Raw genomic sequence first — 26,176 nt, forward strand, 5'->3', positions numbered from 1 at the left:
GAGCTACTCAGACTGAAGTTATCTGCTCTCATTATTTCTTGAAGATAGCGCTCATTCTTTTAATTTATTACATAGAGTAGGATAAAATATGGACGAATATAAGTTCTCTTGAAGTCTCATACGCAACATTTTTTTTATTTGGAGCGTAAACATCAATTTGTTCTTTTCCAATAATTGGCGAAACTGCTGCATTCTTAGGATTAGTTTTTGACATGGTCATCGATGTGTCATTTGAAGCAATCTGGTTTCGAGCATGCTCGGATCTCTGTTAATCGCCATTTTCTATGGAAAGATGTCGGCTTACGTAGGAATCATGCCGTGATAACTTTTGCAACATGGATATGTTACACATGGTAAGCTCATCAATTATTTTATTTGTTATAATTGGAAAATGCATATTTCTTGGTTATTGGATATTTATTACTAATGATTGCAATATATAATCATTGCTACGTATGTATTGTTCTAACGTATTTTGATCGGTGGATCGACTGTTTCGACCCATTTAAAGATGTATAAATAATTCGTGGTTCTTTGTTGTTTTTTAAAGTCATCCGCAGTGTTACATTAAAGAAATTTTAAGTTAAAGTTAGAATAGTTGCTTATTGTAGTCCTTTACAGCCTCTAAGTGAATACTCGATTTTATAATTTTTATTTGTTATATGTTTAGTTGGCAAGTTGTTTGTTATTATTATATTATATTGTATATTGTTTATTATTATTTTGTTCTTAATATATTCTGGAATGCGCTGCTATGTTACATTAGTTTTCGATTCTCCCATTTGGAGAGTTTCTCTCCAAATTCTATTTTGATGGTTTCAATCTTTGTATTATGTATATTGTAAAGATATTCCACTGTGGAACATTTGATTCTGTATACGTTAACAGAGAGAGAATCAAAATACCAGTCCAAATTTAAATATACACGTGTCAGAATTCATTCCTTGTAGCTAGTACACATTGAGAGAAAATCAAGATGGCATTCCAAATTTAAATATACACATATCAAAATATATTCCTTGTAACACCTCCATTGAGTCCAAGGACTCATCGAGGGAGGGCTTTACAATTCTCTGTCTCCACCAACCACAACTACCTTCATCATCTACACTAACGCCATCTACCACTGACCACCACTACTAGTATTTTCACAGACAATCATAAACATCCATGCCCATGGCGGGATGTGAACCCCCAGCCTTTTGGCTGGAATGCGGATACTAACCACTTGGCCACCCAGGCCAGCATATATATATACATATATACACCATGACAGTTAATAAATTTGTGATCGATTTTTGACCAGTGAATTGAAACGAGAGCCATCATAATTTTACAGGATGAATTCAGATTCTTATCCTATAAATAAATGTTACATTGGCCACCGAGTTATGAAGAAAGCAAAATAAACTAGGTGGGATGCACATTGTGAAGTAAAACATTGCACCTGGTTTCTAATGCTGCATAAATGAAACCTGGATGATATGATTAATATTCCATATTTGTAAAACACCTGTGATATATGTACATCACAGATGTTTTAGTAGGAATGGAAACTGAAACTGTATGAAGTGGAAGCTAACAAGATGAAATATTTTGTTTTGTTTTTTAGGAGTATAGAAGAAAATGTTCAAGCTTTATAGACAAGTAATTAACATAGTGCTTATTATGTGGGTATTTTTTTAAAATTATCCCATTGTGTCTTAAACAAGATTGCCCAGTGAAAAATGTGAAGATATTTTTTTCAAGAACTTTTCTGGGGTTTTCAAAAATGGTAGTGTGATACTTATACTTCCCAACAGTATGGTTAATGTGATATTTTAGTCGACTTCCACCATGGATCATTCTGATAAGCAACCCATTTCATTTACTTGTGTGCTATGCATAGTGTGAAACCTAGCTCTCACATCCTTGCTGGACATACTCAGCTTATAAGAAAAGAACGAACCCTTTCTTCCCCACCTCCATTCAGCCATTTATTGTATTGTTGCTACTTTGTATGTTTCTATCATATTCCCTAACCATCTAGTTTTTAGACCTCAAAGTTTAGAGTTCCTCTGATATTAACTTGAACCCCAAATCTCTTGATCATCTCAGTTACTATTTTTCTTTTTGTGCTATTTTTATGTATAGAACCTTGTATCTGAGTTCTAGAAAAAAAGAAGCCAAGTATAAAGCAATGCTTACAGTTATTGACAACAGAAGTACAGTTTTTAAAAATCAAAAAGTAAAAATATATGATAGCCTGCTCGCTGGTAACTGGTTCGCAAAAACTGGGGGTCATCACCCTCATACATAGAGCCCTAACAGTTTGCTCTGATGAGCAGGTGCTAATGAAGTAATATGAAATCATTAGCCAAACCTTTATAAAAATGGCTACAACAAATGAAGTTCATAAGATCCTCAACAGTAATGCAATGAAAGGTTAAAAAAATTACAAAAATGCTGCTGCCCTAAAATACATTAGGGCAGTGTTTCTCAAACTTGGGATATCTGCATACCTCTTCTTAAATTTTCATTATTATCAAGTACCCCCCCCCCCCCTTTTCAAAATAATAATAATAATAAATAAAGTATATTTCATTGCAAATGTCTATTTTATTTGAATTTATATGTTTATGTAAACAAAAAAATATAATTTATTTTTAATAAAACAAAATTTGGTATAGGTTCTTCTTCATTTCCTGTCCATGAAAATCCACATTTCAAGTAATTCATATCACACTTACGAAAATTTTTCATCTGCTTCCTAGTTGGTTCTTTAGAGATGTCAGACGACACACCCTTATCAATTTCATTTGATCCAGATACAATATCAACATTTTCTTGTTCCTTACAGCTACTTGTATTTGCTATATTGCTCTCTTTTGTGCATTTTATAAATCCAGTCTTTAACTAATGATCCATACTTAAGAATTTGAAAGCTAAAAGAATTTGAAAATCATGTGCACTTCATAGAGCACCTATGAAGAAGTGCATATGATTAGTGCAATATTAACAAAAGATCACATGAACCAAAAACAAAGGCAAGCCATGCTAATTCTCTTCAACTGAATTCCATAATATCCGAAACACATTCATTATATATTTCTTAGTTTTAACACGTTCACGACGGGGTGGTGTCAAGCAAAACCATATGTTGCATCAGCAACATATGGTTTTGCTTGAGTCTATACAGCAGTTTCTGTTGGAGGGGAGATGTGATTCATTAGTTAGTGCTGTTTTTTTCCCAGTTGTCTCTAATTGCATTATTTGTTGAGAAATGTCTCAGTACCTTATTCAGTGATACAATAAAACTACAGTCATACCCCGACTTACGCGAATCCGGAGTTACACAGTTTTCTAATATGTATTCCCGTCCTGCTTCACACCTCACCACTAGTCGTATCTTTCAGGCGCAGGCCGCATTTGCCAGTGTCGCACATGTTGTGAACAAGCACTGACGTGTTTTGTGCGGTCTCCATTCATACACGATTTTTATAGTCTACAAACCTTGCGATTGTTTAATGTTATATTCTTGATAAAAATTTCATCACATAAAAAATAATAACGTCATCCAAAAGAAGCAAGTTCAATTCTTCTACAGCTAGCAAGAAAAGAAAAACATTGACTTTGGAAACAAAACTCAACATTATTAAGAATTTTGAAGGCAGAATGAGAATTTGTGAGCTAGCAAAGAAGTTCGATCTACAGGAATCCACAATAAGAACAATCATAAAAGAAAGGTTTACAGATTTTGGAGGACATAGATTCTAACGAGGAATGAATTGTAGCTGCAAGGAATAAAAAAAAATCATTAGCTTGCTATGAAGAAATTTTACATGACAAGAAAAAGACATTATGCCATCAGACGAATCTGTTAGATTTTATGAAACCATCGACATCGAAATAACTTTCTTTTTTTTATGTACGAAAAACTACAATTATGATTATATTTCTTAAAAAATAGAGGTGTTTTTGTAAACCTTTGGTTCCGATTGTATGTTTGTATATATAAATTACATGCAAAATTATACCCCGAATTACGTGAATTCGACTTGTGCGCTTTTTGTTGGTCCCACCTACCGTAACTTCAGGGTTTTACTGTACTTGTTTTTCTTGCGTCTTTTGTGACGCTGTTGGGGAGGGTGTGGTGTTTACCACAGGGAGTTACTTATAAATAAATTATATTATATAAGTTAATTATATAAATTAAATTATATAAATAAATAAATTATATATTAATTTATCGAGAAATATATACATTTAAAATAATTCTTTTTTTCTTAGTAATGATTCCATGCGTTAATGGTGCATAGCCGAAAATTGCCAAGTACTCCCTGAAGATCTTTCACTTATCCCCAGGGATATGCATATCAACTTTGAGAAACCCTGCATTAGGGGAATATCAGAAAAATTACAGAAATACAATACTAAGGCAATTTTCAAACCTGCAAAATTAATAAGTATACTCAACTCATCCAGAGATCCCCCCCCCCTTATTGTTCACCCAGGGGTTTACAAAATCCAGTGCACCTGCAACTTACCCTACATAGGGAAAAAGGGTGCACAATTGCAACAAGAAAAGACAAACACAACAGATGCCATATGATAGAGCATCCCTCAGATCATACACTCCAAACATGTCACAGAATTTACTGGAAAGGCACCAATTCAACCATACCAAAACCTGGTTTGAAAGAAAATTCAAGGGAGCTTTTGAGATGCTGATTCATTCCATGCAACTCATAGGATGCAGAACTCTAAAGAAGTGTTTGATGTAGTTCCACTGTATTTTTTTTAATTATCTGTATGTTATTATACTTTTTATCAATAAAAAGCATTTGATTTTTTTTATTTAATTTTATTTTTTGTTTGTTTCACCAGAGGTTATGCTAGCATAAGTGATTAACAAAGCAGTTAGATTTAGCTTACTTTTATGTAGTGTCATGTAGCTTGCATCTCATTCATATGTATGTTTTCTTGGTCATGACCTCATATTATTATTATTATTATTTGATACCTCCAGGGAGTCCAAAGACTCATCGAGGGAGAGTGTGGCAACAGCATCGAACGATTGGTTCCCTTCCAACTACTAACCGCACTCAAACTTACTTAACTGAGCCATTAGTAGCAGAGGCTCTACCAATCAACCAACCTTTGCCAGCATATACCGGCCAAAACAATTATTTTCCTAATTATAAGTAAAGTAATTGCTCTAACATGTGTGTTTTTACCTACATAAATTCTATATGATGAATGCTCACTACCATGTATGTGTAACCTTGAAAGAGAGAAGTTTAGAGGCCATTTCAAAGGTGGCCAAAACATATCAGTTTGTGGTTGTTGAGATGAGGTTATTATTCCTCTTTATCAGGCTTTAATAACGTGTCATCTGGACTACTGTGCACAAATTACATGGTTTGGATTCCATGACAATGAAATTGTGGGGAGTTTTGGAAATTAAACAATTATTACATGATAACAACAAAGCTTTTCTATAATTTTGTCCATTAACATTCTGCATACACCAATTTAATATTTCAGGCTTGTATCTGCGATTGGATAAATTTGAAAACTTCCAGGAAATCGAAGTACTTTTTAGATGTCACTTTCTAAAAGCAAAGCATGCTTTATTTGTTCTTCACAAATCCAAAGAGTGCTTGATCCATGCAAGTTACCTATTTGATTTAATAGGTGCCTGTCATTAAGTGAAATTACTTTGTTTATGCCAGACATTAATACTGAGTTTAGAATTTTGAAGGAAAAAAAACAAACCTATTTTTAAATATAACTTTCCTAATTGGGACAAGTGTTTCCAAATAGTATTTTGCATACAAGAATAGGAATGTGTATCATATCCATATCATTTGTTAGTTTTTCTTGTAGATAGGCTTATATGTTGTTGACACATGACTATTAAATTATTTATGGAATTTACAATGTATACTGGAATATTAATTAAAAGAAACTTTAATAAATATCTCCTGTATTTCATCAGTGTCACATTGCCGAAATACAGGAGATATTTAAGGCTGCGGGTTTGAATCCCACTGTGGGCATGGATGTTTGTGATTGTCTGTGGAAAAAACTATTAATGGCATTGGTGTAGTTGAGGTCAATTGGTAGATTGAATGGTGGAGACAGAGCTGTAGAGCAGGTGCCCTCCCTCGATGAGTCTTTGGACCCCCTGGAGGTGTCAAATAATAATATTTATTAAAGTTTTTTTTAATTAATATTCCAGTATACGTTGTAAATTCCTTAAATAATTTAATAGTCATTTGTTAGTTTTATGGAAATTACCTGTAATGGTAACATTAAAAAAAATTTTTTATTGGTCATATTTTAGTTATCCACAGTATTAACTTTCTATTTATTTGTGCATGTTATATTACATGGTTGAAATATTTTTAAGAAAAAAAATTAAACATTCAAATATATCCTCTTTTCCATCAGCTACATGTGCTATTTTGAAGTGCAGCTTTTTTGCAACAACTCCCTTCCCCCCTCTTTAAATGTACATTTCTTGTTCATTAACTGCAGATGCTCTTTCCTGTAGCTTTTAGTTGTATGGCAGTTTTATTATTATATAGATCCCATATATGAGAGGTAAAGAACCTGTAACACATCAGTGCTGCAGGAGGATGCAAGTGAAGGTTAGGAAAGAAGAAATCTATCAATTCTTGAAGAATTGGGAAACACTTTGTAAGGAAGGCTATTCTAGAGGATAGAAGTAGATGGAATAAATGAGGAGGATGATAAGTAAGTTCATTGTGTTTGAAGTTGGAATCTAAAGGGATCATGATTTGCTTGATGGATGTTAGTTTGAGCAAACAGCGTCCGTAGTAGTAGTACCAATAGAATAGAAAAGAATCAGCTTGTTTGTGAGATGGTGGTTGTTGAAGTGAGTCCACAAAATCTAGATCATCCATCAGCCAAATTGCATTCTAATAATATGCATTACTGAAGGTAAAAATGTGAGTGCTTTTCTTTCTTTTTTTTTTTTTTTGCTAGAAAGAAGATAAAACTGCATTTTGGTAGCCTTAAAGTTGACTAGGTTGTCCTTGTTTCATTAAGAATAGTATGGAAATAAGATTGCAGACAATATTGGGTTTGACATTCTGAGTACTACATGATTTGTTGATTGAGTAAAAGAATGAAATATACTGTTATCAGCAGAGCTGTGGATAGGATTAGTGTGATTGAGAGTTGGTCATTTATATACAGGAGAAAGAAGATACGTATAGAAGAGCCCTGAGGCACTCTTGCATTAGTGGAGAATTTTGAAGAGAGAAAATCGTTCACTATAACATGTGGTGAATGATGAAAGCTGGCTACCCAATTACAGAGGGCAGCAGGTAGAGAGAAGGATGGTACTTCACCTACCCGGCTTGGATGCAAGACAGTCAAAAGGAATGGAAATGTCAAGGACAACAGCATGTTTCTTCAAACCTTTCCATGATGCATGCCCTGTGATGTCATCTCTGGATCTCATCATCATCGTCAATTTCCTGATATGCACTCTCAAAGGAAAATGAATTATTAGCTGTTTTTGAAAGCTGTCTTCAAATATTTGTTGTTAGCCATATCATGGTTGCTGAACTGTCGCTGTGAACCTTTTGGAATATCATAGAGAAAATTGTTCTCTTATTGCATGATCTGTGGATCTAGAATGGCAAAATTCATACCAGTGGTTATTGAACTGTTAGACTTGTAGGTTATGGAAAAATTAACTGTTGATAACTTTTTCTATTATTTTGCAGAGAATTCATGAACAGTAAATGAACTGCAAACTTATTACCTTTTCCAGATTGCAGTCTTTTCCATGTTTTCTATCTGGTTTGGATTTTGTTGCGACTTTAAAGTAATGTGTGTTTCCTATATCAAGTTATTAGCATGATGATAGGTATTTTAGTGGTGGGGCTGCCACCTTAAGCCAACTAGGCTTGCCTTAAGGTGGCAACACAAGACTAGTTGCCACCTTAAGGCAACTAGGCTTGTTTCCACATCTAGATGTGGAAACACAAGCCTAGTAGATGTAGAAACTATAGTTTGAGAGGAAAGAGTCACCCCCTTGCCCTCGAATTGCTCAAAAAGCACTGGGGAGAAGGAGTAAGAAGTAAGAGAGAGAGACTAGAGGAAAGAAGAGTAGAAGACCAGTCTGCAGTTATGATATACCAAGTGTATATTGTAGGAAGTAAGATCAGGTTTAGCTCCGATATCTCTGGTATATCAAACTGTTCTGTTATAATCTAAACGTTATAGAACAGTTTGGAATGAAAATATCCTTAGATAAAACTAAAGCAATGGCATTTTGTGGACAAACTTCAGTTTGTCCACAAAATGAAGTAAAATAGTAATTAAAAGTCACAAGTAAAATAGTTATTAATAATAAAACAGATAAATACTTCCAGTTATCTTAGATGTGAAATATCGCATGAAGGAGAAAAAGTTATAACATTAAAAACTTCAACATATTTACAGATCATATTCCTGATAAATAAACACTCATTCCAAATATAGTACAAAAAGAAACACACTTGAAAACATACAATAATTTAGCAGTGCCCACATTATTATATGGCAGTGAAATTTGGCAATAAACAAACAAGATAAAGAATAAAAGCAAATAAAATGTGATTTATGAGAAGAACTGCAAAATACACATTATTAGACCAAAAAAAGGAACAAAGATATTTTAATAGAAGAAACAAAAATGGATAGAACATGTAAAACAAATGGCTAACACCTGATATCCTAAACAAATAATAAAATATCACCCAATTGGAAACAGAAGACCGGGTAGACCTCAAAAAAGGATATTAGATGGATAATGAGACCGGAACAGACAAATATACCTGTAATTAGCATTATGATGATGATGAATTATATTATTACCATTTTTTTGAATAGGTTGGATTAGGTGCCTGCTGAGTATAAAAGATTATGAAGATGACCCATAATAAAGATTGTAGTGAGAAAGTAGGAAAGAACTCGAGAGTGTTTAGAAGTCATGTAAGGGCCAAGCTCTGTAGAATTTACTGTCAGTTTGTGAGTGCACCTTTGAATGTATTCAAAGAAAGAGAAAGTATTCAGGCATTGCCCTTGAACTCTGCTGAGTAGCCAGCATAATAATTGTTTTGAAAATGGATATATTTCCAAGGAAAAAGAAGCAGAATTTTATCTAACTGATTCAGATTATTCTCTATGTGAAGTCACTCATAAAATCATATTATATTGACAAGAAATTATTCTTGTTTCATCCTTAAAAGTTTGTCCATGAAATATATTCATGACTAAATTACCCAGATAAGTGTGTTATTTCAGTAACATGCCACCTTGACTATTATTTTTGGTAAAATATTTTTGGAAATATTTGTTGATTTCTGTTACTCTGTTGTTGCATTGCAAATTTGTTAATAATCAGAGCTAACAAGGGACATTCAAGTTATAATTATGCCCAAAATGTAAAGCAACCCCTTTTAGGAAAAAAGTGTAATAATTATATATGTAAAAGAATTAAACACACAAATTTTCAATTTTTTAATGAATACAGATAAATTATTATTTATCAGATAACTGTCCCAAATGTAAGAAATCACCATGAATTGGGATTAAATTTGAGAGGCATCCGTGACATCCTGCAGAAAATGCTAAAAAAAATATGTTGAGGTACACAAGGTTTTTATATAGCAAAAGTCCTCATAAATGTTATAGAAAATGAATCAATAGCTATATTAAAAGCTGTCTTCAAATATTTGTTGCTAGCCATATGGTTGCTGAACCGTCGCTCTGAACTCTGGAATATCATAGGAAAAATTGTTCTTTCAGTGCATTATAGATATTGTTTTATAATTTATTTATTTTTTTTAATGTTCTTATCAAATCACAAGCCAGAAAGTTAAACATGTTATGCTAATGTGAAATAAAGGTTCTTGGCTCAGTTTTTCCTTTTTGTGGAAGATCACTAAAATTTTTTAAAGCTCCAACATTCCATAAAGCTGCAATTTCTTTACTTTTAATAATTGGTTCCATTGACGCTCCAACATATAGAATCTCTAACTATTTATCTGAATGGTGACATAGCTTTGACTGGAGGAGTGTGCCTAGTAACGTGCTTATTTTTCATAATAAAATTACACCTTAAGGTTCTACATGGAAAACTTATATAAATTGGAGTAAATGTTGGCCTTGTTGACTGAGTGGTTAGCAACCAGTAGGTGTGGGTTCGAATTCCTCTGTAGGCGGACATAGATGTCTTTAGGTGATAGATGGATTTCATTGCATAATGTGAGACCACTACTCCATTTATTGGAGACCCAAAGGCCCAAAAAAGATTCTAGAGCAGGGTTTCTGTATTTTTATTCATTTCCAGGCAGGAAATGAATAAAAATACAGAAAATGATTATTAAAATTAATCCTGAGGGAAAAAATCCTTAGTCCACTAATGGCAGTAATGTACTATAGGTTACAACCTCTTTTTGATGAACCACATAAAAGAAAGAATATGGATATCTGATAAGTTAAAGAATTGAGTTGGTGATAGACATCAAGGAGTAGTATATATTGGAGTAGAATTAAGAAGACATATGACCATCAGTGTGTTGTAGGATGCACCGTTGTAAATAAAGGAAGTTCTTGTGGGATGAATTTTATTTCATTTTTTAAAATAACTGACTCACAAATGAAAGGTCACAGCAATCAGAACCGAGTGTATTTCTTGTGACATTTCATTTCTTGTCACTCAGTGTGGGTGAGAGTGCAAAAAAAATTATTGGCATGTTTTTTTTTTTTTTCTTTCAATAGCTGAAGGGAATACAAAGGGAGAGAGGCTGATCCAAAGAATGGAGTTAGATGAAGTGAAATTGAAGGAAAAGCTGGTTCGGTAAGTTTGAGGGGGAGGGAGGGAGGGGTAAATGTATTTAGATCAACAGCTGTTCTCTGCCTTACAGTTTTGGAAGCAATGGAGGAATGGTAGTTGCATTTCAGTAGAGCACTGACCATGAAGTATACCTGTAGAAGAGGCAGATACCAAATGTTAGAGACTTAAGCGATTCTGTGAGAGAGAGGATCATCAGTTAAACTGAAGGTCTTCTTTTGAATCTTCAAGCAATGCTAGTGAGGTTTAGGGTACACCACCCCACATGTACGAGTCATGTTTTCCATGCTTTGGTGGATTTGGGATTTATGGATTGTTAACAGTTGTATTGGCAAGAAGTAGAGCCTTGTGCAGAAAGCTACAGTTTTTTTGGCAGATACAGCTGCAGAAGATATGGTTGAGATGTGGTTATACAGGAAAGGCAGGTGGTGTAGATCAGCCCAAGACAGAAATTGGTTTTGTTTGTTATCTGAGTTATGAAAAGTAAGGGGAAGTGGTACTAAATGTTTCTTCTGGGAAATTATACAGGGTTGTGTTTTGTTTGCATTGAACTTCATAAGGTTATCCTCACTCCATTGAAGAATAGTGAGAAGCAATATTCTCTCTAATGTTTGCTGATCCATGTGTGCATGAAAAACATTGTGTGCAAGTTTCTAGTCTAAGACTCAATATGTGTAGTAGCCTGTGCTTACGATACCAAAAGTCACTAGGACTACAAATTCTGTATATGCTTAACACCATTCTGAAAGAACTTTGTTTAAAGATCTTGTACATTGCATGCTAAATATTTTTATATCCTTGTCATATCTGAATATTTTACTAAGTGCAACTCATATTATTCTTTGAATGATATAATCACGTAATCACAAGAAAGATATTTATTTAACCAAATATTTCGGTCTGGAAATAGCAGACCATCGTCGGTGGTATTACAAGAACAGTTTAAAAAATATACAAGCTAGAATACTAACAATAGATCGTTGAAATTAGAACATGCCGCGTGATGTTATATCACTAAGTATGAAACGAAATATTTTGAAGTAGAAACATGATTGAATTTGCTATTAAAAAAAAAAAAAAAAAAAAAAAAAAATTAATGAGTAATCTTGATTAGGCTTTCCCAGATTTTTGATATAGATATGCAGTCATTACGATTCAGGTTGGGATGATGGAGCAAGGCCTCCACGCTTTCCTTGAACAAACGTTCGAACCTATAACGGGATCTATGTAAGAGGCGCGTTTTGGACCAAAGGATGCTGTGGTCAGTTTCAATCCCGTGTTGAGCCAAACCAGACTTTTCAGGTTTATTGTGAAGAATGGATGATTGATGTTCTTGGATTCTTTTTTCAAGAGAACGTCCAGTCTGTCCAAAGTAAGAGAGATCACAGTTGCAAGGAATTTGATAAACTCCAGGAAGAGATAAAGTTGAGCGTTTGTTTGAGCATCCTTTGGTCCAAAACGCGCCTCTTACATAGATCCCGTTATAGGTTCGAACGTTTGTTCAAGGAAAGCGTGGAGGCCTTGCTCCATCATCCCAACCTGAATCGTAATGACTGCATATCTATATCAAAAATCTGGGAAAGCCTAATCAAGATTACTCATTAATTTTTTTTTTTTTTTTTTTTTTTTTTTTTTTTTTTTTTTTTTTTTTTTTTTTTTTTTTAATAGCAAATTCAATCATGTTTCTACTTCAAAATATTTCGTTTCATACTTAGTGATATAACATCACGCGGCATGTTCTAATTTCAACGATCTATTGTTAGTATTGTAGCTTGTATATTTTTTAAACTGTTCTTGTAATACCACCGACGATGGTCTGCTATTTCCAGACCGAAATATTTGGTTAAATAAATATCTTTCTTGTGATTACGTGATTATATCATTCAGTCTTATGTCGCAAGTATCCTTAAAACAACATATTATTCTTTGACATTAGCATTGCCATTTCAGCACATTTGTCCATCTACTCAAATTTAAACAATTTTGCAGTTCTTTTCTGCTTTAATTTTGAATGACATTTTGAGAATTTAATGTACTAAAACTGCTAATTTAATATTTCTTGCATTAATGTTCCCCTTATGTTATCTAGCTATAATCTGTAAAATTGCAAGCACTAAATTAATTTGTTTAAAACTGCTTAGCTACAAAATTCAGCACTGCTTGCATGAGGTCACTTGAACTCATACAAAGCAGTGCTGAATTTTGTGTTTACTGTCTGGACAGTGTATACCTCAAACAAATATTCCTCTACAACTTGCTGAAGTCAGCCTTAGTTTGTCCATATGGAGTAGGTTAAAAGTGGCTAATTAGAGTGTATTAAGTTGGAAGGTAGAGTGTATTAAGCTGGAAGGAGTAATTTTGGAGTGGAGACATGTCTGCGAGAATGGCTGCAAACTTGGCAGTTTTATCAGACCCCTTAGGTTGCTGGAAGATCAGATCAGATCAGCTGGAAGATAACATTAGATCCCACCATTTCTGCATATGAGGTATGTAGGGCTGGTTTTAGACTGTTAGATGACTGCGTGCTAGAGATAGTTGGCCACCCTTGAGAGTAAGGCTACACTAGTGTTTTTTTTTTCTAACATGTGAATAGAACATATGCAAGAATGGTGATAGCCACATTGACGGAAAAAATTTGTACAGAACATCAACTTTCTTGCGCATATGTTCTATTCACTGTTGTACATGTTCGAAAAAAAAAACTAGTGTAGCTTTACCCTAACAATGCAGATCACGAATAAATTTACAGCATAACCCAGAATATTACTATTAGTACGTTTTTATGAGAGTATAATGTAGCCTAATTGACAAAGGAAAATTCATAAAATATTTTATATACTGTAGGCTATTTATTTTAATTTTATAAAAATAAAAGTACAATGAATTTTGATTTCATATATATTTGATATAAATTATATCAAACAGATGCAAAATGTACAACTTCCCAAACAGAACAGATGCAGTCATTACATCAGAACATTGCTCTTCTTGCTTTTTTATTTGCCAATTCATCAATAACATTTGATAATTTTAATTTTTCAGACAAATCCTTTTCTATTGCTAGCAATCCTAAATCACTAAATCTGTCTTGGGTCATTGATGTTCTTAAATATGTTTTTATAAGTTTGAGTTATGAAAAGCTCCTTTCACCTGATACTATACTAACTTGTAATGTGAGGGAAATTCTGAAAGCTATAAATAGATTTGGAAATGATATCAAGTTATTTTTTGCAATATATGTCAAATTTTTTAATGGGTCAGTTTCTGTAATGCCACTGCTAAAAGTTTTGTACGTTATCAGCTCACTGAAGAGCTCAAAAACCATCAATATCTTGAATATATATTCCATATTTATTAATTTGAAGGGAAAAAAAATCAATACAAGATTTTTTAAATTTTTTCTTTGGTCATTTCTCTGAATTCACAAAGAAATTTAAATACATTATTACATTCATTCAGAATTTCAAATCTTTCTTTAATGGAATTTAATGAAGTATTAACAATTAGTAGATAAAATTATATTCTGAACAATTCTTTTGAATTTTTTATTTCTTCATCAAGTTCATCTGGACTTTCATAATCTAAGTAGCAAACTTTAGTTCTGTTCCTTACAACTGGATATTCGGATATACTACGTTTACTTCTTTAGCTAAAACATCTGCTTCTTTAATATAAGTATTAAATGCTTCATTGCATCTAGCTGCCCTTAAAAGTTTAACGAGCTCACCCAAAACATTAAGAGATTCATTTATATTAGATTCAGGAGACTGCAACATTTTACTTACGACATTAATTTTTGACAGAATATCGTTCCATATAACAGTTGAGCAAATCTGTTCAAACAAACACTGAGCTGTATGTTTTGTTTTCATGTCTCTGGAATTATCAGCTAATATGTCATTTAAACTTTTTAAGACTTCACTTAATTGCAAACTGAGAGGTCGCACCGCTTTTATTCTGCTTTCCCATCTTGTATCACTTACAGGCTTTAGTGTCAATTTAGGAATATTGCTTTTTAGTATATCCTGTCTATAAGGGGATGCAGAGAAAAATGTATACAATTCTTGGATAATGTTAAAAAAATTAACTGTTTCAAATGTTTTTGGCAGCATCATTTTCAACAAGATTTAAAGAATGAGATGCACAAGATACAAAAAAAAGCTCTAGGATTTATATTCCTAATTTTGTTCTGCAAACCATTATGCTTGCCACACATATTGGCCCCATTATCATACCCTTGTCCACGCATATTTTGAATATCTAACTCAGCCTGTGTAGCTCAGTGGGTGTGGTGTTTACACACCATGGCGCCTGGCCGCACGAAGGAAGACTTGATTTTGAGTCTAGTCGGCGACTAGAGGAAATTTTTCTAAGCCTTTTTTCGACAGGTTCCCGAGTTAATCGATCTCTGGCACGGGCAAATGGGTTTTTTCTTCCGGAAACTCGGGTTTTTTGTTGCCGTAAACTCCAGAAAATCGACCATAGAACCCACGCTATTTCAAACATTAAATATATTGTGTTAGGGACCACCAGATGGCAGCACTCGTTGAGCCATTCTCTTCACTGCGTACTGCTTAATTAGTGATAGCCATGGGCCAGCTATCTCTGATTGGGTACCAGTGGAGATTGAACTGCCCACTCAGTCTCCAAAAGTTAGATAGGGCTAAATGGCCTCACCTACTCCCTGTATACAGGAATAAAAAGGGGTTAGCAGATTTTTTTTTTTTTTTTGAACTCATAATTATTATTATTATTATTATGGGCGACTCCAAGGAGTCCTTAGACTCATCGAGGGAGGCCCTAAACATCATGTCCATCACAACTATTTGACATTCACACAGTATCTATCATACTTTGCCTTGAACTCATTCACTGTCATAGCACCCACAACAGACTCGGTTAGCTTATTCCACTCATTCACCACTCTAAAAGTAAAAAACCTAGCTCTAACACCCTTACTAACCACACTCTTGCCCAGCTTCCATAGATGTCCCCTAGTCCTCCCACCACCAGTCCTGCTCTCCAAAATATCCTCTGAATTAATCCTATAGAAACCCTTTAGCAATTTGAATGTCTCAATCATACTCCCCTTTTCTGCCTATCAACCAATTTTTGCAACCCACAAATCTTCAACCTGTTCTCATAAGGTTCATTCCATAGACCTGCTATCATCTTGGTCACCCTCCTCTGGATCCTCTCAACCTCCTCCCCATCAAGAAGAAACCCAGGGGCCCAGATCTGGGCACAGTAGTCAAGATGGATCTTATCAAGGCTCGATACAGAGGAACAATAACTTGCTTGTCTCTGCTTGTCAAAGTATTCTTCAGCATCCAAGTGATTTGATGAGCTGATTTAGCCACTTTTGCAATGTGCCCCCTAAACTTCAACTCCCTATCCACCAACACTCCTTTCAGTTTTCTTTCATAATCTGCTTTTGCTTTTCTTTCCATTCGTTACCCTTCCGGCCTGCGCTTTATACCGTTCGTGTGCCTGCAGGTCACCTTTCTTCTTAAATTCCCTGCACAGTTGTTTCTTTTTTTTTGCAACTCAAGCTTAACGGTGTTATTCATCTGTTTAACCCCTACTTGATTTACCATTCGGAATCTAGGTATACAGTCAGCCATAACCTCCTTGATGCAATGCAAATGCTCCTTGACCACTTTCCATGCACTATCAACATCCAGCCCATGCAGTTTTACATGCCATGCCACTGAACCAAGCAATAATCTATCAAGAGTTTACCTAAAAGATAATTACATAAACCTTCCCCTGTAGTGTCTGAAACCAGATAAAATCCAAAAAATAATTCTTGAATTGCAACATCAGAAGTGTCAATATTTACAATTCTTACTACAAATGATATCTGTTCAATGTGACTGGCATCTGGAATGCAGTTGAGAAATATAGAAAAATATTTTGCCTTTTTTTACAAATTCCTTAATTTTTGATTTAATGCCATTTTCTAAAACAGATATAATTTCGTTTTGAAAAGAATGGCCTAAGTAATGGGTATACGATTTCTAGAATTTTTCCATGTCTAGAATTTCTAGATGTGGAAAATGATCTTCCATTGTTATCTTTAATAGAGTTTATATTTTGAGGTGTTACAGGTCCCCTATGAATTATGAGTTCTAATAACTGATTATGAACAATAGATGGCCAGGTACAAGGATCCTCTAAATCACATTCTGTCGTGAATTCAGCACAATTACCAGAAGGCCTACTTTGTAAATTATCCCCACAGCTTGATTTCAGCGTTGACTCTTCCTCCTGGCATAGTTCTGAACGAAATTCAAACTTTTCATTTGATTTTTCACATTCCACTTTAATTTTGCCCTTACTGTCTGGAAAAGATTCTGAAGTGATTGATGTTGTTATCTTCATCTAACTTTACATATTTCAGTATGGATCATCGTAATTTTTCCTTTTCCTTATCACTTTCATTCTTTCTTTTGCGATAAAAAGCACCACACAGATGTTTAGTTTTCCTATCCGACATATCTAAACATGAATAAAAAACATTAATAATAATGGTAATAATAAGCACATTATTTTTTATCTTTTTGAATGAATAAATAAATGTTGTAATGACCCAAACTGACTTAAGCCTTTCTGTACAGATTCCAAAAAACTACAATCTGTCTATCTGTCTGTCTCAATGTCAGGTCTATCTGAAAGATGGTGGTATATTTTATAACAGGTACTAGAAAAAAAACTAAAAATTGTAATTCCATTTTTTCCCAATTATGTATTTTTAGTAGCAAAAAACTAGGCCAAAACTATAGTTCTCTTGAATGAACATTCCTTGTTGAGTGAGGTTTTTAAAGACATAGAGAATGAAACCCAAAGAAGATATTTCGAAGTTAGCACCGCTATAAGTTTTAACAATGTTATGTTCCTATTTCATTGCCAATATTTTAAAATTAATTATAGGCTATATTGAATTTATTCCATTGGCTGCCCTAGAGATTTAGCCACCTGCGTGCACGCATGCCCTGCACACCTATTAGCACAGGCCTTGGAGGTATGTGCCTGTGTGCACATACCTCATATACGCAGATTTTGCTGTGTTTTTGGATTTTGGTTCTGTGTGGTATGGGACTCTTGCTTTGTCCATGTACTTCGTGATTGTACAGTAGTTGGGAACTCTGTGGTTGAATGCAGATGCCTTCATTGGTGTTTTTAGCTCTGCTGAGTTCTGTTTTACATACTTTTGGAGCTAATGCTAATGAAGTCCACTGTACCTTGTCTCGCAGTATTCTTTCCCTTTTGGTGATCTCTGCATCCATGGGCATTTCCATGTTTGCATTATTTGTTTCCTTTCACCATTTTTTGCGACACTGACTTGTTGGAAACCATCTATGGCTGTGCTAGTCTTCTGTGGCCTGCTCCTGTTCTGTTCTTGGCCTTGTATTAAGCATATCAGGAGACTAATTGGGCACCGCATTTAGGAAATGGTGTGGCAATTTCTTCCCCAGGACCATCTTAGTCTGCTCATGCATCTTGAGCACTTGTTCTTAGTCCAGGTGCTCCCAGTTCAGATCTATCATTCATCACTCGGTAATAAAAAAAGTAAAATAGGTTATCTATATCCAAAGGATGGAAAGTTGATGGAATGGTGAATCATGATCCAAAAACTAATTAAAGAGAGACACACTTCAGTGTGATGTAAAGTGAATAACCAGAGATGATGTCTTGCCTAATCTTGAACCAAGTATTAGACTATCCACAAACTGGATCCATTCACTCGCCTTCCCTTATTGGCCTTCGTGTTATATCAGATGCTAAAGCAATGCAGAAATCATATATTACCCATATACAAGTGCATCACCTTATTATTAAATTACTCTGAAGTAGAGATAGATGCTGAAAGCTTTTTTTTCACTTGGTAAAGTAATCCCTTCCCATAATGCATAGCATTGTACATGTCATAAGAATATGTGCTTTGCATTAGGGGGTGGGGGATACTAGGACAAGTGATGTGAAGTCATTATCTCTTTATGCAAGTAGCCAAGTCATGAAGTTGCTTCACATGCAAACTTTGTTTGCTTACACCTGGATAAAGGATTAAACCAAGATTATAATTTCTTGGCATTAATCACTTGTAGTTTAACCAAGTGAAAAAACTTTCAGCATCTATCCCCATTACCATTATTGATTTCATGTGTTTCTGTCCTAACTGGACTCAATTCATCTGGTATGATTAGTAGTTCCCTATCCTATCTCTTCTGTTATTCCTAAAAATAGTATATCCTTTGCACTTGATTCCAGTTGTGAATTCTGATTCTGAGAGGCAGGTTTCAATTATCCCAACAATTTTAGGCCATAACATTTCATCAAAGGAACAAATTCGACCACTTTGTTTCTAATGTTCCTGGCATTTATGTATAGACAATAGTTATTCATAACATGATAAGCCTTGCTTTTCTTATATTTAAATCTACATTTCTGTTACCACTTGTTTTATTTAATTCTTTCAAGGTATTATTCCAGATATCTAGCATATCCGTATCTTCAGTTTTCATGTCACCATTAGATAATGTGATTGCTTTTACAGTACTCTTTCTTTCATTTCTAAGCCTTTTTTTAATAGCCTTCAAATATATTGCCAGCTTCTTGATATTTACCTTCTGTATTCTTACCAGTCTTCCTATTACTTTTGTTTAGCTACTTTCACATATAGCTTAGCTCTCTTAGATTTTCTTTGTATTCTTTTAGGACATTTCTGACTTATTTGCTAGGAACCAGCATGAGGATATCACTATCAAGAATAACATATTCAATGAGGCTTTTGTCATTTCTTCTATCTTCCTCCACATGAGCTTGTGCACATCTTTGTATTGGAATCATAGTGTTTAGTAATGACTAGTCCATATCCTAAGCAGAAATCCAGCAGATATTTACCATTATTATTAACCTTGCCCATTTTTTCCCCAAAACATTCTCTATGCTTGGTGGGATTCACTTCTTTCGCTGCAGTTTTGATCTCCAACAAGTGCTTTTTCCATTTTCTTTATGTCTACTAGTGACTTGTAAAATTTCTCTACTTCTTCCATACCTTCTATGGGACCAGTAAATAGGCACAAATAAGTTTCATTGTCCATTTATCCATTTTGAAGTTTTCCCCCTTAATTACTTGAAACTGCCTTCCAATTAAGAAGTTTATCTTCATGTTGTGTGTTGAATGCTATTGCTATTCCTTGCTTTCCTTGATTATTATTGCCTGAAATAGAGAAATAATATTGAAATTAAAGATGTTATTGAAAGTTTTTCACTTAAAAATTAAGATTAAAGATCTTTATAGTATAACTACAGTGACCATATTTTTTTGGAAAAAATAAAGGACATCAGAAATTGTTTCATAATAAAAAAAGCAGGTTGCGTTTATTTGTTTCACTAAAAAGCCTTATAACATTTATTATGAAATATTAGCATAGGCATAGCATTTTAAACAATCATATTATTACTTAAAAAATTTAATTTTGATACTTTTCACAAGAATGAACTTTTTTAATAAATGAGGTTTGTTTTAAAAATTCCTAAAACTGTATACAATTCATGTCAAAGTTGCATTTGGTATAAATGCATGCTTTAAATGTTTCGATTTTTAATTGGTTTTTTCCACTGGTCCACATTGTTCACTAATGAAAATATTAAGCTTTACCTGCTCAAAAACACAATACGCTTCTACACTACACTACACCACACACGCACACACAAAGTACAATATGTACACACGCACATCAACGACGCAGGCATATATGCCACACTGCTAGCGAGTGCTGGTGAAATGACAGTTTCATGTTTCTATGGGCCGTGTGTTATATGGCAATATTCAATTTACTATTTCAATTCACAAAATAAAGGACAAAATGGCCATTTTAGAGAAATAAATAAATCTAAAGGACAGAGCAGTGAAATAAAGGACTTTCCTCTTAAATAAAGGACATATGATCGCTGTAAGTATAATCAAGTGAAAAAACTTTCAATATTGAAATATTGACAGATGATAAGTTAATTTGGAGAAAAATTGTTGATAGGAAGTTAGGAATGATGTAACTTTCATGTAGTATTATGAGATCCTGTACACAGAGAGCATATGTCAGGAATCTGATGATGAGAGAAGAATTTTAATTTGGGGGTAGAAGGGGAGAAAATGTGAAAGTTGGGTACATTATTTAAAAAGTGACTGATTCTGGTTATTGTCTACAAATTAGTGCACTGTCAGCTATATATGCAAATGAGCAATGGTATAAAAGTCAGCATTTTGGAGTGGTTTTCCATTTCATGTGTGGAGTGAGAACAAGACATTTTGCGATAGTAAAATTCGTAGATGTGGCTGCAGGAATCATTTAACCTATGAATTCAGGTGTCGAGCCATCGTAAGACAAGGTCAGATGGAGGTAGTCAGGTGGTTGCATGTTAGTTGTTCCGTGGTTCACGGACTGCAGAACCAATCCTAGTTGCAAACGGTCCTTGTGTTTTTCCTGTTAATTTAAAGAAATTCCAGAGATACAGTGAAGGAAGGCCACAGACTACTTGAATTTTTAGGGTTAGGTGCTGGTTAACACTCATAAAATTTAATGAAATGAATAAATCACAAAGAAAAGAGGGCACTTCCATCGTAGAACTTTAGGCTTAAAATAGGCTTGGAGGTGTCACGAATAATAATAATAATAGTCTAATTTCTTCCAGTCGGTGTGTGTTACTACCATTTTAGTATTGTATTTCTGAATATGTAATACTCAGAAATACAATAGTATTTCTGAATATTACATATTCAGAATTTCTAGTGGTTTAATCAGGCCAATATTTCACAGAAATATTGGCCTGATTAAACCTGCTTTTTAATTATTTTTCTTTGTGCTGTATTCATTCCATGAAATTTTGTTAGGAGCCATGGGTTAAAACCACAGTAAGTGACCAATAATTCTGATTATCTGCTTGCCTAAACAGGAGTGCTACCCTGAATCAGCTATGATCTGACCTTGCACTGGCTACAAGAACATTTGGGGAGGGTCGGTATTGTTAACAGACAAGCATCAGTTTGCTTTACAAAGCAAATACCAGTCATGCTCTGATCTGAAGAGAATCAGGAATATGTTATAGTCCTTCTAACATCCATGAAAGGGACACTTATAGGGGAGGTAGTGTGATGGTTTGGGGAGATATCTAGTTGGGTGGATGTGCTTTCTAGTAGAATCATGGATGCTACAAGTTGTAGAGACAAGGTCCTGGATCCCTATGTTCATCTGTATGTGGGTGCAATAAGGGAGACATCCTACAAGACGATAATGCTCATCTCCATTGAGCAAATCTTGTGTATCATTGTCTTCAAGAGGAGGTTATATATGGATTAGACAGCCAGGTCTCCTGACCTTAATCCTATTGAGCATGTCTGAGATGTTCTAGGTAGATGTGCTACTATCTCACCCCCCCCCCCCCTTTCAAAAAAAAAAACCTTGAGACTTACAAGAGAACTTTAGAGAAGCAGTAGTCATTATCAACTGAGCTCCTGGGACACCATTTCAAACAGTATGAAACATCATTGTGAGTACTGTATTGATGTGAGAGATAATCACATTCCTTATTGAGGCATTTTGACCTGTTGTCTTCATGTATCTATTTGTTACTGAATTAAGTTGATTATTTACAATATTTGTGGATGTTTCTTCCACATTTCAGCAAATTGCATAAAACCTCATAATAATTATTGAGTTATTGTAATTTTTCTCTTTGTTTCTTAATTTCTGGAAACCAGCTACAGCTGTAACTTCTCATTATGTCAAAATAAAATAAATGTAAAGTGCATGCTGGTTTATCATTTTCTAGTGCAGCCAGTGAAGTGATATAAATGTTTCATTTATGAAATTCATGTACTAACTTTGTTATTCCACTGATCACTTGCATTTTTCAACCTTAATGCTTTGTAACAGTAACTATAAAACAAAAATGTACTTAATAATTAACATAATCTATTCTTAGAAAAAAATGCTGTTACAGAGTTGATTTTATTAGGAGGAGATTTTATGACACTTGTATGTCCAATTAATGACTACACTAGGTAAGGAGCTTTTTCTTCCTTTGGAATGTAGATTTCTTTTTCAGGATATAATTTGTGTTTTGATTTCTCAAGTTCATAGCAGTAAAATTATTATTTTTCTCTATTTATACAGTTCCTTTTGCTTTATAAGTAATTGAATGGAGTACTATTTTCTATTAATTGTATTTTCAACTTTTATTAAAAGCAGATTAAGAGTTATCTTGCATTAGTGTATGTATGGAGATGATGTGAAATTAAATTTCAATTGTATTTTTATAGTTTTTAGATTTAAATGGTCTGAGTAACAATGAAATACTAGAGATTGAAGATATTCTTCAGCAGAGTCAGTTAAAGGTAAGTAAAACTTCAATAATTATGTACTGATTAAAATGAACTTGTCTGCTTACTAGTGTATGTTGGCAGCTATTTTCGAGATTGCTGATCTTTCAAAATTTTTAACTGGTTAGTAAGCAGGAGTGCATTTTGCAAAATTATTAGTGCACTCATGAAACAACTAAGAATCATAGAAAATCAGTACCATAGAAATAAGTATTTTCTATAACTCAGTTTTATTAGTAATGCAAAATTTCGCTTTGTATTGTGCCTTTTCAAAGTTTTTATATGCTTACAGATGTCTTCCTCGTTATGTAAATTTTCGTACTTTCAAATTATATTAGGAGTTGTCTAGCTGTACAGGTTAACATGTTTAACATGCAGTGGGGAGATTATGAGAACTGTTCAGCTGTAATAGCACTTCACAAGGTTGGAATGCAGCTCACCTGTTATTTTCAACATGCTAAAAACACTTGGGGCCAGTATGATGTTTGTGTATCTGACTATTAATTGTAATGATCAAGAAGACATATCTGACCGCCGAAGAACAGGTTGACCATGCTGTGTTAGGGTGCAACAGTTTGTGAGGACTGCGTTTTAATGTCCTTTTGAATGTCTTTTCAAAAGGGCATTAAATGGTGGCTTTGGCTGAGAAGGTTTGTTACATATAAATGAGTTGAAAATGAGATGCAAGTTCAAATCCAGTCTCTGGTGAGAGGAATTTTTATCTGGAACTCAGCAGTTTGACAACTGGTTCTATTGCTACATTGTGCAAGGAATGGCAACACTTCACACAATTACTGTAATTGAGATTTGAAGAAGCTGCTTAACAGATCCAAATTTATATTAAGTTAAAACTTCATGACATTTTAAATTATTTATTAATTCTGTACTTTTAATTGAAGTTACGTATTCATTTTTTTACAAGTTACGTAACATTAGAGCACTAGTTGTAGTTAATTTATCCACTATCCAAAAGCAACAGACTGCAGGGTAGAACCCTGCCTTGTGCACAATTGTTTGTAGGTGGGTGCACAACTAACATTTGCGTGTTTATCAGTAGAGAGTTGTCTAGCTGTACAGGTTAACATGTTTAACATGCAGTGGGGAGATTATGAGAACTGTTCAGCTGTAATAGCACTTCACAAGGTTGGAATGCAGCTCACCTGTTATTTTCAACATGCTAAAAACACTTGGGGCCAGTATGATGTTTGTGTATCTGACTATTAATTGTAATGATCAAGAAGACATATCTGACCGCCGAAGAACAGGTTGACCATGCTGTGTTAGGGTGCAACAGTTTGTGAGGACTGCGAAGGCAAGCTTCTGCCATAATCCTAGAACACGGTGATGTTGTGAGAGAATCATTTCACAGAGAACGATATCATGTGCTAACTGATTACCTGGGGCTGGGCCTATCGTTGTTCTAATGGACACTACCTAACATCACATCTTATGTGGCAGATGGCGATAAAATCAAAGCACTTTTCAGGCAGTACACAAACAACAGAGATATCTTCTTAAATGGTGAAAAGATTTTCACCATTTGAAGAGTCTTTTAACCAGCAAAATGATTGGATATATGACCTGGGTGATCGCAATCTGCCATAACACCAGCATTCAGATTGAGATACTGAAGTGTTATAAAACTAATATATGAAGAATAATATAGGAGGAAAATTCAGACATACCTTTTTTGGATGTTGTTTTCTGTCTCCTTATCCTGGTGATATGCATTCATCTGCTGTTAAGCTGTTAAAGGAAGGTGGTTTTGGGAAAGTGGGGGTAAAGTAATGTGGAGGAATTATTTGAAAAAACTAGGGTTTTTTATATGTATATTATTATTATTAAGGGTGAATAGAGAATGTTTGGGAGTGGGGGAGGTGAGAGTAGAAATTATTTTTTGGGGAAGAGGAGGGATTAATGGGAAAAAGTCTGAGAGAAAATGGTCAAAATCTCTGCCAAAGTGTATCAAGATACCATACTGGAACCTGTAGTATGACTCCTGAACAACTTGTTTCATGGTAGGCAGTGGACCTTCCAACAGGACTCAGCCCTTGCACACCACAAGATGAGGAACACACAACAGTGGTTGGAGGCGAATGTGCCTGACCACATATAACCATCTGATTGGCTGTCTGGAAGTTCTGATTTGAATCTGTTGGACTTCAAATTGTATTTGGAACTTGAGAGATAGTAGCCTGAAACAACATCCAGCATCATCAGCCTGAAGGTAGATTCAGAGCAAGCAGTGGCAGTGTTTCCATTCAATGTTGTGCGTGTTGCCATCTATATGTGGTCCCACAGACTTCAGGCACATGTGGAGGCAAAAGGGAACATTTCAGATATTGAGTGTTATATACACATTATACATGTGGTTTGCATGTGCTGAAAGCTGTGAATGATTTACTGATAGATTAAAAGTTTGTGCTGTTCAAGTTATAACAGTATTTATGGCTAGATTAGATAGTTGACTCTGAAAACTTTGTATAGTATAAATAAAATGAGAATTTTAATAAACCATATATATAAAAATGATTCAACATTAAAAACAACCAATAAACAGATAATTATATGAAAGCAAATATAAATTAAAATAAAATTCCTGAGAGGAATTGTGAAGAAGCTGTGGAAGAACAAAATCTCATAAATGATCTTACAGGTGAGTGGAAAAGGAAGGAAAATATATATTAGAAACAGTGTTGGGCAACTGATATTTCATCCAAACCATGATAAAATTTAAGCAAATGACAGGACAGTGAATAAAAACTAATGTTTAAGGCCATTTTGAATCATACTATTATCCTCAGAAGTAAATGTGGAAAAAAGTGAAAATGTAGATGGCAATATGCCACTTATATAGATGCCATCAAAAAGCATAATGTATTCTGATTGGTTTTGAGTTCATTTTAATATGATTCATTTGCTGAATTTCTGAGATT

The 26,176-nt window shown here is 34.3% G+C and overlaps 1 protein-coding gene across 2 annotated transcripts in view; it reads left to right on the plus strand.

Moving 5' to 3' along the window:
* Positions 1–256: 256 nt before the first annotated feature.
* The window catches only part of LOC150100951 (ubiquitin carboxyl-terminal hydrolase 10-like), a 229,365-nt gene continuing 203,445 nt past the window's right edge, over positions 257–26,176 (plus strand). For both annotated transcript variants that reach the window (XM_090401329.1, XM_090401330.1), the window contains exons 1-2: positions 257–353; positions 23,181–23,255. In XM_090401329.1, the coding sequence (XP_090257455.1) occupies positions 336–353; positions 23,181–23,255 (93 nt within the window). In that variant the 5' untranslated portion in view covers positions 257–335. The remainder of the gene's footprint in view (positions 354–23,180; positions 23,256–26,176) is intronic.

Source organism: Typopeltis vanoorti, chromosome 12 (assembly GCF_054136105.1).
Source record: "Typopeltis vanoorti isolate ZY-2024b chromosome 12, IOZ_Tvanoo_1.0, whole genome shotgun sequence".
In the NCBI taxonomy this organism is placed as follows: Eukaryota; Metazoa; Arthropoda; class Arachnida; order Uropygi; family Thelyphonidae; genus Typopeltis; species Typopeltis vanoorti.